General features: G+C 32.0%; 1 protein-coding gene across 2 annotated transcripts in view; it reads left to right on the forward strand.

The window, feature by feature from the left end:
• The window catches only part of LOC118187911 (ankyrin repeat and SAM domain-containing protein 1A-like), a 411,400-nt gene that overhangs the window by 217,484 nt on the left and 172,769 nt on the right, over positions 1-21,147 (forward strand). For both annotated transcript variants that reach the window (XM_085807269.1, XM_085807270.1), the window contains exons 9-10: positions 3,571-3,839; positions 16,688-16,785. In XM_085807269.1, coding sequence (XP_085663395.1) covers positions 3,571-3,839; positions 16,688-16,785 — 367 coding nt within the window. The remainder of the gene's footprint in view (positions 1-3,570; positions 3,840-16,687; positions 16,786-21,147) is intronic.

The following is a 21,147-nucleotide window of genomic DNA, read 5'->3' on the forward strand; positions in this document are numbered from 1 at the left end:
AAAGGCATGTAAGATGGCCGAGCATAGTTAAAGGGACGTAACCAAAAGACAAACGCACGCTATTCAGGAATCCTTACTCTCTCTCTCTCGAAGTCAGTGGAACTTTCACTTAAATACTTTCTACTTCTCATTTGCGTTTAACTCAATTCTAAAACCCCATTCTGGTAATAAATTGTAAGCTGAGGAAAGGTTCATAAACTTAAAATAACTATTATAAAATTGAATCGATTATTGTTGAAAGGGCACATGTCCATTTTTGCAAATTTTGCACCAGGCAATAAAAACCTAACATTTTCCAGAATAAAGTTACCACATATTTCGATTCCCAAATAAAAAGAGATAGTCAAAAACAGCATTGTAGGCATTTTTCACAATGTTAACTCCTATTTTAAAATTTTTAGGCAATTTTTAATCTTGTGGACATGTGCCATTTCAACAATAAAGAGGCAGAAAGGGATAATATATATGGATTTTTCTCTGAATAACTTACTTTTGCCTAAGACGGGTTTTAATACGATATCCATTACTTTCAGGAATGTAGCTTAAGCTGTACGGCATTTCCAAAAAGGCATACAAGCCTGACTTCGGCATGAAAGCTGTTTTCTCGACGTTCTCGGATTTTACTGCAATTTAAAAATATCCTGACGTCAGGTCTAGCCTAGCGATCGGATTTTTCTGATTATCTCAGCAATAATCGGCAGGTGGTAAATAGTATATTTAGTTATACTATTCAGTTTACTGTAATCAACCGCGAATCTCCACGAATTCGGATCTGAGGGTGGGAAGCCGTTTTTCTACGCAAGATCGGTAGCCCCTACGCAAGATCGGAAGTTTTATGTTTAAGATCGGTATTTTTATGTAGAAACATAAAAATACCGATCTTGCGTAGGGGCTACTACTCAGAATAATTATTTATTTGCAAGCATTTGTTTAATATGCTGTTCCAAATTTCTCCCTTCACCTGATCGTACTTATAAGGCTTAGATCGAACTGAGAGGGCATTTCCGATGCTAATTTTGAGGGCTATCAGCGGCCGAGCAGTAAAGACGCTGAACACTGGTAGTTCGGTCCGAGGTTCGAATCCCGCGAACGGGCTGGTTGCATGGGCGTTTTTGTGGTTTTCCCCATGTGTAACGTGTATGCGAGCCAGTTTCCCTTAGAAAGTCCTTCACGAAGGCATCCCTCCCTATAGGCAGATAGCCCTCGTGTGCTTTGTCATAATTAAATAATTCAATCCAATCCAATCCGATGCTAATTTCATGCTGCACCACTTGGCAGAAACCAGGCTTCTAATCAAATAATTTGCAAAAATTTCTTACCAAATTTTCCATTTTCTTCTCTTCCTGGAGGTGGAATGGTCCCTTCTTCTGGAATATATATAATAGCCCCTCTTCTTCTTCTACGACATCCATCTGGACTTGTATGGTTGGGTTTTTTTTAAATCTTGTGCTTGCTGCGCATAAAATGTGGACCCCCAAAATAACCTATGTTAGTAGACCCTTAGCAACAAGAAAATTCACTTTTTGTGTCTCATTTTTGATTTGAACGTGAAGCCGTACTTTTCCAATGCAGACACACTGTTTTTCTTAGGGGGCAATTACTCTCTGTCCCGTGATTTTAAATAGTCTGTAACGGCGAAACTTCTTTTTTTTTTAAAAAAGAGTTATGACAAAAAACTGAATTGTGCTTCAGTGTCGAGTAAGGTGGTAGTAGGGACGTTGTTCAATAAAATGTGACTTCCGGTAATGCTAAATTTTGTACAACTACGGTATTTAATTTAATTTCCAAAGGATTTTTCTTCCCAGGGGGTCACCGGCCTGAGCAGTTTAAATCCTTTTTTCCTCCCCTTGCTTCTGCTGCTTCTTACAGCGATCTCCAAAGGCCCGTCTTCATAAGAGGTTAGGTTAGGTTATTTAATTACGGCAAAGCCTCGAGGGCTATCTGCCTAAGGGAAGGAATGCCTTCGTGCAGGACTTTCTAAGGGAAACTGGCTCGTATACACGTTACACATGGGGAAAACCACGAAAACACCCATGCAGCGAGCCTGTTCGCGGGATTCGAACTTCGGACCGAACTACCAGTGTTCAGCTACTTTACCGCTCGGCCACTGGTGGGCTCCGTCTTCATAAGAAGTGCGACCCGTGTGAAAGAAACTGACTAGTCTTCTTGTTACCTCCTTTGTCATTCTTCTGCGATTGCCGATAAGGATACTGCGTACTTTGAGATTTCTGTTGAGACGAAAATCTCGAATACTGGCGGAAATATGTTGAACGTGCGTTTTCAGCCGTTGGAATTTCCTGGGAAGCTGAAATAGATTTTCCAGTGTCTGTGGGTTTCGTACCTCCTGGAAATCCTGAATCAAAGGAAGCAGACGCGACAAAATTACTTCGATTAGTTCGTTATCCGGCCTCTTTCTGTGCAATAGATTGAATATTTGTATCTTTCTCAAAATACAGTCAGTCAAATCTTCGCCGTTCGTCTGGTATATGCTGAAGATCTCTGCTTCCAGCTTCGCTCGGTCTTTGACTACGGGAAACGTTTTTAATAGCGCGGTTTTAAAACTTTCCCAGGTGTAAGTTTTGGAACCTGGATCCCCCAACAGGAATTTTCCAATGGCCCTTAAATCAACTCAGGGCCTGGCCTTTTAAGTTAGCCATAGCAGTTGTAACTTTCTGCAGCTGGTTTACGGAATGTAATGTGAAATGCAACCCTAGCTGCTCCAGGGAAGTCATTACTGAACTTTTGCCATCAAACGCCGCGGCTGGCTTCATAGCTGCTCGCATGGTTCCTGCGATGAAACCGAATCCCCTGATAGGGCTTGCTGGTGGCTCAGGGATTTGAAAAGTCGGAGGGGTGAGCATAAATTTTCCTTTATTTAACAACATGGTTGGTCAAAATACTTCGGGCACCAATACCGTAGAGACATTAGGTATTTTTTGAAAGCAAAGCAAGACCGCGCCGTGACACGGACCTCTGGAATACGCGTCGAGTGTGCTGACCACTACACCACGAAGGCATGCTAACAGCTAACATCACTATGCTATTTCTTGATTCCTGAACATCTGTAAAAAAGCTTCCATCATATTTAAAATTATTGTTGAAATAGTAAATGTCAATTACTAAATTATTACTATAATTAGTAACGATTAATTATTATTAAACGAAACGTTCGTTTTGGACAAAAAAAAAAGGACTGAGAAAGGAATAGCAGTATCCTATGCAAAGCATAATTTCATGTCGAATGAACAACTAAAAAGATTACTTCTTCCATAATTACAAATTGTTATCAATTTCATTAAAATGTGGTGATATTATGAGTAAAAAATTTCAGAGCTAATGCTGTAAAGTTTTCTAACTTTATTGCATAATTTTTTTTTTAACTTGTGCATATTCTTTGAACTATTTTGTACATTTAAATAATAACAGTGTTTTTTAATTCAGAACTTACGAATTACAAACTATACTTAAAAATGAATTTTTTTAGCATGTGTGTGCTTTCATTGTTTGTTTTAAGTATATTTCTGTATGACTTTTTAATATAGAATTATGACATTTTTTAATAATTTTTAGGGCCAATGACAGTTTGAGTTCGTTAACACCTTCCCAGTCTCAGGATTCCTGTTTTGATCAAACTTCTTGCAGTAGTTGCAGCCCATCAAAATGTGATCCATCTGATTCTGTTTACGAAAATAGCATTTATCAAAATGTTGATTCTGATAGCTTGCTGTATGAAATTCCTCCTCCTCCTTCCCTTTTCTCTAGCAAACGATATTCTGATCCGTTACAGCAATGTTCACTGTATCAGAATGTGACTTTGTCAGATTCAAATGAAAGAAAAGGTAAATTGCTATCATGATGTAATTTTGTAAGTAATTTTATGGTCCAAGTTTCTTATTTTTATTGTATATAGATGAAGTACTTTCATTAAGATGAACAAAGTGATAGATGTGAGAGTATTTAATCATGTCATCATGTACTATGAGAGTTTTTAATTTTAAAAGTTTCTTAACTTAATCATGTGTTGGATAAAATTTAACACTTTACTTGTGTAAAATGCACATCTGTGTCGTATAAATAAAAAAATAATAAGTGTACATTTCCGTTTTGCAGGCACAAATCTCGCCAAGCAGACTTTGTTGGTGACAACATACAGTATACACATAAAAAATGTTAGTTGCAAGAGTTTTTTTTTTATTTTAAAGGCATAAACATTTTAATATGGTTTAAAATTTTGTAAAAAGCCAATGAATTTGTAAAAAGACATTAATTTAAGAATTTACTACGCTATCATGGTTCAACATCCTGATTCGCCGGTTCGTATCACGTGACCCCAGGTGATTTCATCTCACTTAAACTACGCTACAAAAATTCTCTCAGTAATTATCTTTTGGAATACAAGTTTAAATGCAAGAATTATTTCAATTCGTACGAATAGCTTACTCAGAAATTATGTAAAACCGCACTGCTTTACTTCGCTAGTACATTCTCATTAGAATTGATGAATTTAACCCTTGATTTTGCCTTTTCTATATTTTCGCCTTCAGGTGAGCGGTGTGATTGCATCCTAATTGACTTCATTACCGCGAATGGGTCTTAGGGCATAAAGTTTAATTATCTTTGTAAATACTCTATGTAATTGTATGCCAGCATTGAAAGAAACAATAAGTCTGGTAAGAAATGGCTGCGACTTGTTTTGAAAATAAGGCGTGAAAGGTTGCCAGCGAATATTAAACAGATATAATATTTAGATCTGATCCTTTCAGGTTTATATTGTGGATTTACACTATAGACATAATAGTATAAATTTCTAGCTTACTCAGAAATTATGTAATTATTACTCATTGTACTCAGAAATTATGAAATTACTCAGAAATTATCTAATTATTCCGTTTGGCATCAGTTGTACCATTATTGGCGACTTTATCGCTTGCCCCGGCAAAATGGAAAAGTACCAAAATAGCAAGAAAACTGTTTTTAAGCTATATTTTAGAGTAGCTTACAAATATGATATGTGTTAATGCTTAATCCGGTTAGATAGGTGATCCATCAGTGGTTGAGGCCTGAGCATTAAGATTTAAAAAAAAATTTTCTTCAGCATTTGCACATGCTGCAAAATTAATAACTTTAAACAGATATGCAGGAATTTACTACATAGTATCATATTTGATTTAATACACAAATTATAATTTCTTCAAATAGTTTGCTGACCAAATTCTGTATTTTTTAATACAATTTTGATCACTGATAAGAATTGATATCCAGCCGTTTATTACATATGATTGTATTTGTTATAATACAGAAATTACAGTTTCTTGAAATAGTTTGTTGACCAAATTCTTTATTTTGTTCTTTCTCTGTGAAATTTTTGTCACTGAAAAGAACAGATCCTAATTTTTGCTTGTATATTTTTGTATGTATCATGGAATGTTTTGAAAACTCATATAGCATTAAGGTTTTGGCTTTATGCATGTAGGACATTTTGATAGTAAGTTTTTTCATTTTTTTTTACGCAGAAATTTTATTTCCAAACTAATACACCATGACATCGTGAACTGTACACCTAGCACTATTTTTGGATGTTGCCACTGACATAGACATTTAAGACAGGTATATCGACAATGAATTTTTTGCTCTTAATGGAGGGGGACCCGTTTTGCCCTCGAAATCGATTGGGATTTTACAAAATCTATGCCGAATGCAAGGTTGTTGATTTGTCTGTTTTATTTTCCATGTCGGCATGTTTCTCTTGCGTCTTTGATTGAGATGTTTGTTGTAACATGCGGTCAGTTTGAAGAAACCACTCTGGTAAAACTTAGTGCCCTGTGTACTAGGAATTGTCACACAGCCTGCTCCACCTCAGTATTGTTTTGGAAGTGACATCCCGAGAGTGCAGCTTTCAATGCAGGGAACAGGTGAAAGTCTGATGGGGCAAGATCGGGGCTGTGGGCTGGGAGATCAAATCTCTCTGGTCTGAAGTGACGAATCTGATCTTGCGTAAGCTTTGCTGCATGTGGTTGTGCATTGTCATCCAAGAGTACACCTTCACTCAAGAGCCCTGGTCTCTTTTGTTGAATGGCAGACCTAAATTTCATGCTGGTGTTGCCATAGAATACTTCATTGATTGTCACTTCATCCATCATGCAGAAAATCAAGGAGAATAACATCTTTCATGGTTCAAAAATCACTGTGGCTATAACCTTTCCTGCAGAGGGTGGCACTTTGAATTTTTTCCTCATTGGTGAACTGTGATTCTCCCATATCATTGAGTGACCTTGGTTTCTGGGGTAAAATGTGTGCTCATTTCTCATCATCTGTGAAGATTCTGAACAGGAACTCATTTCTTTCTTGCATGTACCACATGAAGTGATCAAGATTGATCCCCATTCTTGCACTCTTGTGATAGGAGGTCAGGTTTTTCAGCACCCATCTTGCACATACTTTTCAGTATCAAAAAGCATGTGATGGGTCTCAGCATAACCAGTATGCAGTGTGGATGCCACATCTCGTGCTGTTATGTGCCTATCTACTAACATCATGTCGTGTACTCTAATAACATTGTTTTCACTCATGGATGTGAAGGGATGCTTATTTCAAACTTCATCCTCCACACTCTGCCTTCCTTCAATGAACATGCAACACCAGCAACAAACCATTTGATGAAACATGATCTCTTCACCATACACAGTCTGTAGGTATTCTGTAGACACACTAGGCATTCATGAATGACAGACACACTAGTCCCACGTGCCCATTCGTATCGGATAACAGCATATGCATCCAATGGTGACCGTGTTGTCTGCGTACATCTGTCTACCATCATGATTTGTACTCGAATGACCTCGGGATTGGGAACTCCACTCTGCTGCTACTTTCTCTTCTTGGGACCTCTGTGCATCCATCATTCCTCTCCATTCTTCTCTCTTATTTTGATTATCAGCATATCTTTTGAATAAATTTATACTATTATGTCTATAGTGTAAATCAACAATATAAACGTGAAAGGATCAGATCTAAATATATCTGTTTAATATTATTTTTTGTAGATTTATACTTTAGAATAATTAGTTAAAGTTGCTACTGCTATGTGCATCTATCCTGCGGAGCATTTAAATTTTTATTAGATATGTGGGCGTAACCATATGAACAATCCTCACTTCTCTTGGTTTTTTTTTGGGGGGGGAGGCATGAATGAAGCTATATGTAATTCAGAGAAGTAAATTTGATTTTTTATATTTTTAACCATGGTAGTAGCAAATAATATTTTAATTTGCTAACATTTTTGGGTGAATTTCTTGGCCTGTGAGAGAGTATCTGAAGCTCTTAAAATTAGGTTTCCATATGCATTTATGTCAATATATCTATTAACATATTTGCCCGAGTACATACTACATGCACATTTCAAAATTAATTAATATCACTATAAACATTAAAATTTTTCCTTAATTAACTTTAATACATTTGTGTTAATTAAAAGTTGTTTACTTTAGACATATGAATATTTATCACATGTCTAGTGTCTATATATATCTGTGCTATCTAGTGTCTATATATATCTGTGCAGCAACCATGCAACGAACTTTTAAATTAAATGTTAACTGTTTGTCTTTTTCATACATAGCAGTACTGCAACTAAACTCTGAACATTTTTTCCAAGTGAAGTGAACTAATCCTTATGAGTTAGTTTTCCTCGTGCCTGTGCTGTTATTGCTAGCGTGCAGAAACGCAGCGTGATATGTTTTGGTAGCATGTTCTTTTCTTTTGCTATGTAATTGTAACATTTAATTATAAAATGTGATTAATTGAATAAGTTTAGCTTATTTGTGAATATGCAGAATCAACCTGCCGTATCTGTATAAAGAGAAAATCGTTACCATCTAAACCAAAAATTAAAAATTAAAAAAATTCTCTTTTGCTTGGGTGAATTTTTGAACTAATTCATTATACCAATGCAAGTTCAATTATTTTATTATTCAAGTATCACCTTTGCTTTCATGTTCTGTAGATGATTTTGGGCTTTTTGTACAAATTTTAAGGGCAAGAAGAAAATACAAAAGCAGACTCTTTTATGCCTGCAAAATCCAACCAGATATGTTGCAGAGTATCCTGAAATAAATAAAGGAAAAAAAGGGGGCCGGTTCATTAGCGAAATTCATTAGCCATAGTTTTACATTTTGACAGTCTAAGTACAGTAATAGACAAAGTACAAAATTTTTTCGCATTTGCACAGTTTTAAAATGGCTGCTCTAAACTACAACCACCAACAGTTAATCTTGGCCTTCAATATAAGCACATGGATTGCCATGCATTCTTGACAGTGCTGGCATTTCAGGGGTATTTCTTATAGCGACCTCTGTTCTTGGAATAAGGTCTGTTTCAAAGTAAGTTTGGAATCCTGGTAAATCATGGCTATAAAGGCATAAAAAAATCAAGGTATGATAAATCTGCTGTCTGTGGTCGCCAAGCAGTTGGTCTTCCCATGTGTGTGTGTTCCTGTAGTTACAACAACCTCAGCATTATTAATTTTGCCTCCTTCCTCTGTTATATTTCCTTCAACTTCAAGCTTATTTCTATTTCTCTTAGCTGTATATTGAAAGTCTCTATGGTTATTATTCACTTCAGTTTTAGTTGTGGTAAAAATTAGTTTTAAATCGTCATCAACTATTTTTGGAACTGGCTATAAGTTTTTGCTTAAAGATGGTGCTTACAGAGTATTTTCCACTCTTAAAATGCTCATTTTCTGTCAGTTTGCATTTTAATAGCACCATTACCAACTAACTTAATCATAGTTCCTTCTCAGCTCTCATTGTTTGTCATTCTTTATATTTGAAACTAGCAAATATTTCTTAACTTGTTGCCATGTTGTCTGGCTCTTAAATCAATAATACATTTCATATTTTTATTGTCATGTTTTTGTATTTCATTGTCTCAGTCATTTCTGTCGTGAGGCAAAAATTGTTTTCTTTTTTCTTAGGTATTTTGCATAAATATGTAGCTTTTTCTTTCTTTTCTTTTCTTTTCTTTCTTTTTTTTTTTTTTTTTTCTTTTTGTGTGTGTGTGTTTGCCATTATGTCAGTTTTATTTCTTAAACTTTGTGACTTTCTATATTCTTCTTTTGTTTTCTTTTTCCATTCTGCTAATTTGTGGTCTAATGTTTCATGACTAAAACATTTTATATTATATTGACATATTTTAACATATGTCCTGTTTTTTCAAAATTAAAACATTTTCTTTGGTGCTACTTCAACTTTGTCCAGTTTTCTTTTGCTCTAGAAACCACTTCTTTATCTTGTCTTCCTTTTTGTATCTGTTTATTTTTTCTTCAGTGTCTTTTAATGCTTGTCTAATTGCAGCCAAACCTTTTTTCTGTTGTTTTTATGATTTTATGAATTCAATGTAAATAATTAATTTACTTTAAAAGTAAATTAATTATTTATCTTTTGTTTTGTCCTTTATTTGAATGCTTTGACATTACAAAATTATAGCTATATTAATATAATCATTTTCATATTTATCTTGCTACATTTTCAGTTGAAGTAATTCTAACTAACTTAGTTTTTATTCATTACATTTCTTTCTATTGTAATTTTATTATCCCAGATCACCTGATTTTTTATTTTACATTTATTATCATCTGTTTATGTGATGTTGATGTACATCTGCTTCTGTTATATCTCTCCATTATTTTTAGACTTTTAGCTTCACTTTTGATTCTGTTTATTCATATAATTATGATTAGTTATTTTTTAAATTTGAGTCAAATTCATGGTACATTCAAATTGTATGCCATACTTTCCTCTTTTCATATCAATATTCATAAATTATTTTGTAACTAAGAAAATGAACAGTGTTCTTTATCCCAAATGCCATCAATAGTCTCACTCATAAAAATTCATTAATAGAAAGGACAACCATGTTCTGCTACCATTTTTTGTATATTTTCTAAAGCTCTTGTAATTCTAAATGGTAAATTTTTCTGAAATAAACATTAAATACAAGAACTGTACTAAAGACTTTTACTTCAGCTGGAACATTTTCTAAACCAAAACATCATCAACTGATGCCAGATCCTATAAACTCTATCTTTTAAATAACATCAGTGTTTTTTAATAATGAAAACTAAATGAATCTTTTATAAACAAACTAGTAAGCCCAGATTTTCTAGTGAATCAAATGATGCTTTAAATTAAAATGACCAGCCAAAATGCCTGTGTTCTGTACAATGTTCAACCCTTGACTTTAATCCCCAATGATCTCTCTCAAATAATTTCTTTGACATATTAATATACATTTTAAAATCTCATTGAGCACATGGAGAGAACTGTTTTACTGTTCAGTGTTGATGTTAACTCATTGAGCACACAGAGAGAACTAAATTTTTTATACTTCTCCACGATCTTTTCAAGATTATTTTTGTTACCCTCATTTTAAAAAATATTACTTTTAAACACAAACATTGATCAGTTGAGTGTGTCTGTAGTGGTTTAAATTCGAAATGTCAATTTATTTTCATTTTCTGATGTGCATATGCATATTTTTATATAATTTTCTTTTATGGTTGTAATAGTTTATGTAATTTCAACTGGTGTTGAAATTACAATAATTTTTTTCAGTAATTCTGGAAGAGTGGGGGAGGGGAGAAGAACCAAAACATTTAAAATAAAATTTATAATTGAAGTTCTTTTATCAAGTATTTCATTTTACTAAATAAGAAAGTATGTAATGATTATTTTTGGAATGACATCAGCTGCATTCACACCACACGCACTTGTTTTTTCACTTCGCCTTTCTTTTTGCTTGCATTTTTTTCCTCTCTGCCTTTCTGAAACATATTTACCAAGATGCTGATGTCACTGGTTATGCTAGGAATAGTAACTAAGGTAAGAAAAAATAATAACAAGTAAGCAATATCTATAATAAGCAACTCATGGCTTAAAACTCATTCATTTTATATCTTAAAACTAACATCAGAACAGTTCACTGAATACAAGTCATAAAATTAGAGCATATTAATAAGGTTTATAACATTTTTCAGATTGTATCGTGGAAATCTTAAATTTCATACTTTGAAATATATAAAAATTATATCATAATCCGTTTTCCAAAATAAAAGTTTAGAAACTTAGCGTTTCAGTTTAAATTGCTTTACAAATCATTGTGATCTATAGCTTCAAAGCAAAGAATAATTAAATTAAACATTTTTTATATTGTCTGATGTTTTCAGGTATCGAATTAATATTTTCATGTATAAACATTTTATATAAACTTTATGAATAAACATGCCAGAGAGCAAAATGATTAAGCAAAATTTAGATACCTTTTTTACAACTCCAGCCAGTGACAATTTTTACAGGTTGTCAGCTATTTGGGTCAAATCCTTCAGATTTACATTTCAAATGTACATCAATTTACATCTCAAATGTAAATAGTTTAGCAAATATTAAAAAAATGCGCAGTAACACAAGAAAATGAGCAGTAAACACTTAATACTCTGTAAATGTGAAGATTAATCTGCTTGCTTACATCCATGGTATGTATTTACCTTTTCTAATGCAAGATGTTATCAAACCTTACACAAGCATCTAAAGTGAAAATTTAAGGAAGGTTATAGTATTGTAGTAACATGCTGAATTGAACTGATATGCCTAGTAATTTGAACTAACTCTAGTTACAGCCAGGTTGGATGGATGTGCTATGCTAGTATAGTACTCACAAGCTTAAACTGCATTTAGGCAAAATGCACAGCCTGAAAGCATTTGACAGGGTGAAATTTTTTTTAATAAAATAAGTGGAAATATATTAATACTTCACCATACGTAACCGTGATATATGAATATCATATTCTCGCATTATGTGTAACACACATGTGTGGTGTATTTTATATAAGTATATAATATGTTTGAAATTTTAGTTCAAAATTTAATTATCCTTACACATTGTTTAATTGAAAATTTATTTCAATAATGTTCAACTGTAATTTTTGCAACGTATATATCTATACTTATTTTTCATCATGAAACTTTTCTTCTTATCTCCCTACTAAAATTGCGAGACTTTCTTTTCGTTAAATTTTCTATACGTGTGCAATCATTTGCTAAATATTTATCCAAACATACATAAATAGCTAAATAATGCAAAGGAAAAATTCAAATTTATGCTTGCTTTCTGTTTGAAATCCAAACTTTGGTACCTGCAAGATACTCCTCTTGGTTAGAGTTTATAATTCTCAAATTTATTGACAGCTAAATATTTAATTATCAGATTAGCATTTATCTCAAACAGTTCTGATATATTGATTTAATGATTAAATAACTTACTGAACTAAAAGCAAACAAATTATGAAAACTTTCCAAGTGGGTAAAAACTTGAGAATGAATCTAATCTCTTTCTTTTGTTTATTAAATTCTTTTCATCATGTACAGAAAAAATGCATATGTTTGTATGCAAATAATTGTAATTTTGTTATTTCTTACTATTAATATTATTTTGATTCTGGTAAAGTTTCTAGCTGTGAAGAAAAATTACTACATACTATCTTCATTACTGATTGTAAATGCTCATCAATCAACTGAGTTCTTTTCATATGTTTATTACTTTCAGCCGGGGGGGGGGGGCAGTTCACATACGAATGCATGCTCAAATTATCGAATGAAGCAATTATTCTTATTTTGAAAATAATGTAACTGAGGGTACTTATCCTTTGCAAAATAAGAATAAAATTTAATCAAATTTGTTTCTTCAAATAAGATTCATATCACACTGTAAATTAATTAGCTCCATTTTTAGATTTTCTGATGCTGCATTCACATTTGTTTTTAATGGTAATGAAATAAAAGTCAAATTAAACTAAAAATCATTAAAATGTTTAAATCTTACTTTAAATTCTTGTTGTTATTACATTGAAATTTTGAAATGACATTACTTCCCTTGCAAATTGTTGAGGTTTTTCATTTGAAGTAATAAAGCGGGAATTAAGATGTAGGAAATGTAATTTTATTTGTGTTTCCCATTATTAAAATTCCTTTATTACTTCAAATCTATCTGTTATAACCTTGTATGAAAATAGCAAGTTGCAGTATACCTGTAATGTTTTTATTCTCATCAACTGCGGTTGAGAATGCTGAAAAATTTATTTTTAAATAATTCTTTCTTATCAGAATAAAGTCCAGCAGACTTAATCAATCAATCTTTAATGAATTTGCCATCATTAAATGCTTTTGATCATTTTATAATGGTGTACAAGTGAGCAAAACCTGCTTTAACTGATGCTTACTGGATTTATTTGCTTCAGCAAAAAAACGGGGGGGGGGGGGAGAAAGAAGTTGCAGTTTAAGTCAGATTTCAAATTTTGTTTTGTTTTATGATTCATTTTGCAATGGCAAAGTAAATTGTATTCTTTTGGAACTGATATTACCATATTAAAAATAAAGTATTCAATTTTATTATGCTTACCATGAAAGCATGCTTTTACTCATTTTTCTTGAAAAACATGTCCTTCATCATCCAATTTTCTTTCATGTGCCTTTCAGATTTATCTCATAATTTAAATCATTGTTATATTATTTACAGCTTAAATTCAACATGATGAATTTTTGTGTTAAAACAGCAGTCAAAAGTTACTCACAATTTTAAACAAATAGATTGATATAATGCAGATTTGACAAGAAGCACAAATGAACAAGTTTTATAAGCCAGTTTAGTTTGTCTCTATCTATTGCAGTATGAACTGTGAAACTGCATACTGCTAACCAGATAATGACTGACTCAAGGAAAACATATATCAGAAATACCAAGTTGACAGAAAAAGCTGAAAGTGCCAGACTGTTAAAGTGTGACTAACTACAGTTGGCAAACTAAATTTGCTGATTGTACGTACATGGAAAATTCTCCCGATTTACCACAATTAGAAGGCTTAGCATATTGCAATGTTCAGTGACAAAGGCAAAACACCGATTTGTTCTATATAATTTTCTCTCAGGAGCAGTCTTGAAGCTCAGCCCATATCCTTATGTTTCCCAAACTATAAGTATCAGATTTGCACAAATGCCTAGTTGAAATGTCTTAGAAGGCCATGTAAAATTACTTCAGGGGCTGTCAGTTTGAGATCACTGTGTAATTAAATTGCAGGCAAATGACCGTGAAACCAGCTGCTAGTTTTGAAGGTAACAGTTGTATATTAAGTTTTGCAGTAAGGTACTGGAAAGTAATTTTTTACTTTATCCAGTTTCAACAGCAGAAAGTTGTCATCACAGTGTCATTTATATGCTACTAATAAAAAAATAATAATAATTTTCTTTCACTAACCTTTCCATTTTATTTTTGCAGTCTCTTGCAGTTTGAACTGTTGACTATCCCACTCTCATTGTTTTCAGTACTACCAGTTGATGCGCATCTACTGATCACACATTGATATGTTTTATATCTTTAATTTTAATGTTTTTATTATTTGGTGATGTTCAACAACTCAAAATAATTAATATCTCATATAACCAAAGTTAAGTCACTGTGTTTTACAAGCCTTTTAATACATCCAATTTATGACAGAAAAGTTGCAAAATTAGTTAAACATTTTAGAAAAATTTTTAAAAAACTTTTATTTAGAAAATTTTAGAAACATTTAGTAGAAAATTTTAGAAAAAATTAATGTTTTATTGTAATCAGTAACAGTTCATGGGAGAAGGAAAAAACAAAGATAAGACCTGCAGAGGTAACACACTAGAAATAATGCAGATCACTGACATCACTCACAGAATAGGGTACAGTATTTGAATGCAATAAAGAACACAAGAGCTATCTGCGTATGGAAAGGGAAGACTTTGTAGAGAATTCTCTAAGGGAAATGGGCTGTTATTGATGTTACCATGGGGGGGGAGACAAAAACCAACCATGCAGCCAGCCTATTTGCCTGAGATCAAACCAAGGTCAAGCTCCCAGTACTCAGCAGTCTTAATCACTTGGCCATTCTTTGGGCCAAACACTCATGCAGTAACCTTTAAAGCATAAATTGCAGAATTCTGCAATGCTATTTAGTTAACTGTAAACTGAACTTGTTCCAAAATTTTGTAGATGTAAATAGTAAAAGATTTCTTCATATGCTTCCAATTTTTCTTGCCGCCAGCTTGAATAGCCTTTTCACCTTGTTGATCTTTTTAACAGAGATTTGAGAAAGCATTCAAAGTTTGCAGTTAAATTTTTTACTTCACCCCTAGAGATATTCTTGTTGATAGAACTTAATCTTTTTTTTTTTTTTTTTTTTTTTTTTTTTTTTTTTTTTTGCTAACAGATGGCACATAATCTCAATCACATTTTATCACTTAAGCGTGCTTTTTTTTTTTTTTTTCCACACTTTGTGAACCATATATACTGAATCAGCAGATACAGGACCATCATGGTAGCACTTAGACAATGCATTTGAAATTAGCATTCTAGATCAAATATTTAAGTTAATGGATTGTGTAAAAGTTGTATACAGGTTTAGTATAACAAAACATTTGCTATTTATTGAAGTTTTATTTAGTATCTAAGAAAATAGAACGTAATATCTGGGAGATTTGTCCCACATCTGTAAATCTTAATAACTGTGGTGTCATACATTTAGTATCATTTTATGATTTTTGCTTTTCCATACACCCAATGGCTGCATGTTCATCAATAGTTTTAGATAAAAAAAATAGCTGTTGTAGAAAGTAGTGTTAGGTTTGAGGTAATTAAAATTTTTTTTGTGTTTTTTTTAAAATTCCCATCAGTATTAAGAATGTTTAGTGATAGTCATACATTTTTTTGTATGTGCATGTTTGTTCATTCTGACACATACATGTGTGATCTTTGTGTGTTAACCCATAAAAATTTATTTAGTTTCTAAGGTCTGTGTGAGTGTCTGTTATCTAAAAATCTAATTTTCTGGATATACAATGTCTTCTTCAATTTTTATGTTATAATTCTATAAATGTAGACTTAAGTACAATGTTTAATTTGCACTGTGAAAGCTGATTTTTCTGTTAAATGATATAATTTTTTTTTTTTTTAAAAAATTTCCAGTGGCAGTAGCCATTATAGGCATTGGCCACTATTACGGCCAGAATTGGTGGTTACTTTATTATGGAAATAGCTAATAGGTGAGCCACCTTTGCCTCCTGTGAAGGCAGTCCTACAATTTACATCAATGCCTTCTTCTAAATTCAAACCTGGAGCCTTTGGTAAAGCAGTCAGTGTTCACTAACCACTTTCCTGTCTGATCGGCATGGAGATTTCAGTAAAGCGGAAGTAAAAAATTAGGATAGACTTCAGTAAAAGTGGTAATAAGTTTTAATTTCTCGCATGAGACCCCCCCCCAAAAAGGTTCCTGTTAATCATCATGCAAATGATGAATGGCAGTAATTCAAGAGCAATTTGAAAAGGAAATCAAGCCAAGTGTTAAATAAATTATGATCATGAAACAAAAAAGTAGTTCTACGTTATTGATTGTAAAAATGTCACAACTTAATGAGTAATGTTTATTTTCAATAAATTAATAATTGTTATGAAATACTGTAATTGCAACTCACTTTAAAGTGACCCCACAAAAAAGAAACACTGTTCGAAGGAAAAAGCTTGTTTATGTATGTTATAATCCTGCAAACTACTTGTTATATTTTAATTGATGCGATATATATTAATAAGTGGTGGTTTTTTTTTTTTTTTTTTTTTTTAGATATTTCTTTTCATTCCACTTCAATGTCTACTACTTGGACTCTGCAGAATAGTTACATTCCAATGTTGCCTGCAAGTTCTGGTGGTAACCGTCCACAGGTATGTGTTATTTCTGGGTTTAGTTTTTTATTTATACAGCGAGAAATAAAAAATCATGGAAATAGCAATTCAAGTAGAATTTTCATGCTTTTATGTAGTTAATGTTTTATGCAGTTTCATGCTTTTTATGTAGTAATATGAACAGGATGTCTGAAAACCATTAAATTTAAAGTAATTGTTCATAAGCATTATTACATGTCATGAGTTACTGACTTGACATTATTACATGTCATGACTCATGACATTATTACATGTCATGAGTTACTGACCATGGCGTGTCTGATATTGCCTGGGGAATGGTCATAGTTTATTAAAGACCTGTAGCAGTTTTGTTTTCTAACATCTGGGATGTTAAAATTTTGTTATATTTATTGTTTCTTTGGCATTTCAAGATATGTATTCAGGCAACAGGCAAGCCATCTGCAATCAAAACATCAAGTATGAATCAGACACAATGAAATCATAGTATATTTCAGAGTGGAGTAAACACAAAACATTTTTGAAAAAAACCTTCTTTTGCCATCTGTCATTGTGATGTGATTGCGAAAGACATATTATTCTTTTGAAGCAACTGTCTGGCATCTACTGACATGAAGGGGGAGAGCATTTTGTTAGTTCAAGTTCATCCCACCATAGCTTACAAAAATCCTGATGATGAAAGCATATTCCAACTATATTGAGAAATTTTGTTCTATTGAGCCATGTTGAAAAATTTTGACTCTAGAGAGAAATGTTAAAATGGCTACTGAATATTCTAAAATCATTTTCATGACAAGATTTATTACTTTTTAATTTTATGACTAGTGTCGTTTTTTACATAAATGCCTTATTTGTCCCATCCTTGGCATTGCCTTTTAACCATGTAATGCATCCTATTACGGTAGTCTAGTTTTTGGTTACCAGGATTTAGTTTGAGGAATAGGCTACTGACTTTAATGCCTTTATTAAATCCTTGCAGAATGCTGCTACCAACTCATCCAATAACTTAATGTATGGCTGTCTGCTGATGGTTTGAAGAAGTGTAGCCCTTCTTTGTATAGCTATACATGACTTTTATTCTTTAAGTGTATACATTAGTTGATTAGTATATTGGTAACTTAATGTAACTGGCATTGCGTGGAATGTAGTTTTTCATTTCATTTGTCTCTCTCATTCAACATATCCATACTAATTACATGTATGATTAAGATGTATTAACATATAATGAAGTATTCTTGTGCAACTAATAACCTTTGAATACAATATTCATGTTATGTAACTCTAAAATATATAATTATTTCTTTTTTGTTTGAAAATATGTGCAATTGTTAAAATGCCTGTAATGAATTGTTATAATTTTGTACCACATTGTAATATTGTAACAGAGCTTTTAATCTTGTTTGCTTTTGTAGTGGCTTGCTTCAAGTTTTGTACAAACTTTTTTGCTTCAATTTTTCAAGCAGTTAGTTTACTGATATGAATGGAAACAAATAAACAAAACAGAAAAAATTCATAGATCTAAAAACAATTAACGAATTTACTGTACAGGTGTAATATGTATGCCACCCAGTAGAACTTTGTAGTTAGTGTACTTTCTCACTGAATGGCCTTTAGTCAATTTTTGTCTAATAAAATAATTTTACTTATACATTGCTTATGTAAAACGTAATAATTATATAAGCATTTTTAAAAATTAAAGTAAATCTAAGCAGCTAGATGTAAGGCTGTGAAAGAAAGAATAGACCATCTGGACATCCTCCGTAATGCATTGGCTGACGACTTAGGAAATGGAGTCTTGTGAATTAGTTTCATTATGCTATTTGTTAGCTCTGTCTGTAAAAACAAAAAAGGAGAAGCTATCTAATAGAAAGGATTTCTAATGCCACTGACATCATTCACTCAGTATGGATATCCATTTTCCTTTCAATGCATGCCTTTGTATAATTTACTTAGTTATTTTTAACATAGAATAGGTTTGATAATCAAAAGAATTAAATATGAATTTTAAAAGGATATTCTCATGAATTCTAATTTCCTTTCATATTTTTTATCTTCAAGGTTTTTAACAATTGCACTCCTTCAGTTTGTAAGGATGAATAACCAATTTAAATTTTTGTAAGCGCTCTTTTTTTGTCATTTCAGTTATTGTAAATATAATCATTTATTGTATTTATGATAATTTTACAGTTTAATTTTGGTGTTATTAAGTTTACATCAAACATTTAAGTTCTTAATTTTTAATTTAAATTAATAAAAATGTTTTCAAATTATTTTAGAAAGGAATTTTGGTGTAAATCAACAATTTCTGTGTTGCATATAAACGTTTACTGTATTGCATAAATAAGAGACATAAATATAATGAGCATTTATTTTTTTTTAACTTTTAATTTGCAAATAAATAATGTGTATCAAAAGAAAAGTTGTCTGCCTACAGCACACTTTAGATGGAGAATATAATGCAAAGAATTTAATTTCAGTTAAAATAATATATTATCGGTTATTAATTATATCAGACTATTTTTGTCAATTAATTAGAGCTATATTAATAATTATAACCAATCATCAATTCTGTAAAAAATCTACAAAAAGTGTATTGTAGGATCTTTCTTTCTCCTTAAAAGAAAACCTCAGTAACTTTAACCATCTCCATGAAATTTTTATCTTTTGCCACACTGTATGTTGTCGAAGTCATTTAAGTGAAGTGTTATGTAAGATATATATTTTAACTTAATCTATTGTTAAATATTCAGATATTACACTTTTATATATTTTGAAAGGAACCAGAAAGTTGCAAGATATTCATATTTATTACTGATAAACAACTTCATATGCATTTTACACTTTGTAGTCATAAGTCCTTTAATAATAATGGATGCAAATGCTTTTTCCCTTCCTCCTTCCTCGGCAAAAAGAATGCCATTCTTTCACTGATTTTATGCAACAGGTTTTTATGTAAATTGTAATTAGTATATAGCATAAAGAATTTTTAGTTGCAATAAAATTTGATCAGCGCTTTCAACATATTTTATTTTAGGAAGCAGAGGTTGACAATTTTTCTGACATCAATAAATAAATAAATAAATAAATAAAAATTGTATGTGTTCATTTAATGCAGAGTGCCTGATATTTCCTTCTAATCAGTAGTATTTATAAGATGTTCTAGTATTAATTTGAAATACTTGAAACATGCAAGTACCAGATAGACTGATAATTAAACTAACTATAAAATAATTTTAAATGTTTCATTTTAGGTGTCCATAAAAACTGAACTGTTTAATTTTGTATAAATCTGATATTTCTAGTATATTCTAAAGTTATTAAGTTACCTAAAAATAAAAAAGTGAAAAGCTTTGCTTATTTATATGCTTCTCTTTTTCATTTCTTAATTCATTGTTCTGTAAGAAACTTTCATATTGTGGCCATCATTGACAACCAAGGAGCATTTTTAAATGCAGGAAAATTGAAAAATTGTGCAGCATTAAGTGCTGCAGGGAAATTCATTTTTATTCCGAGCAAAATATCTTCCTGAACTCTCCCTCTTGAATCACCCATGGTGTTAGTTTCTTCATGTATCTGCAAAATGATGATAAATATTTGCCAGTTTCAGATTCATTGCATTCATGAAATAGATAACAAATATGCATTTCAGTAGTAGTGAAATGGAAATCTATTACCTACATCCACTTTTTTTTTTTTTTTGAAAAATTTTTAAGCCAATGCATGGTGTGTCAGTAAGCTGTAATTTTCACAAAAGAACAAGTTGAGAGTAGCAAAGGTGTTATATTTCAACAGAATGGAACATATTTTTCAACTGTTCATCATTCATCATATTCATTCATCATATTTTTCAACTGTGCTTCAGCATTAACTTGCTTTTTATAGAAAGAATCTGAATTATTGGTAAGACGTATTTTGATTTGCTCCTCTTACTTGGTTTAGCCGCAGAATATAAAGTCCTTTTTTTTTCCCCTGTATTCTTTTACTAGACTATCATAATTTGTTTTGTTAGTGATATTTCTTCTAAATGTTGTTGTCATCATGCAGCAAGGCACACAAGGCCTTTCTGCCTGTGGAATGCATAATCCCAATAATGACTTTACATATTCCAAATTATCCAGACTACTTAGCACTCTATCAGATGATTAGCACATTCTAGGAAAAAAGCACTGTTTACTTTTGTCACCAGTCTGGGCACCATGGCCTGGCTCCCAACCAAAATTCTTATTCATTCCACTAGTTCTCAATAAAATTATGGTCAGGACTCTGAGTAGGCTAGTTATGTTCTTCAACATAATATCTGCAAACCAGCTATGCATCTTGAGCCTTATGAATGAAAGTGCACTCATGAACGATATAAAATTGGGCCTATATCAAACCATTGCC

This window comes from Stegodyphus dumicola, chromosome X1 (genome assembly GCF_044657685.1).
Source record: "Stegodyphus dumicola isolate Sdum_Otavi_A_Nest chromosome X1, ASM4465768v1".
NCBI classification, from domain to species: domain Eukaryota; kingdom Metazoa; phylum Arthropoda; class Arachnida; order Araneae; family Eresidae; genus Stegodyphus; species Stegodyphus dumicola.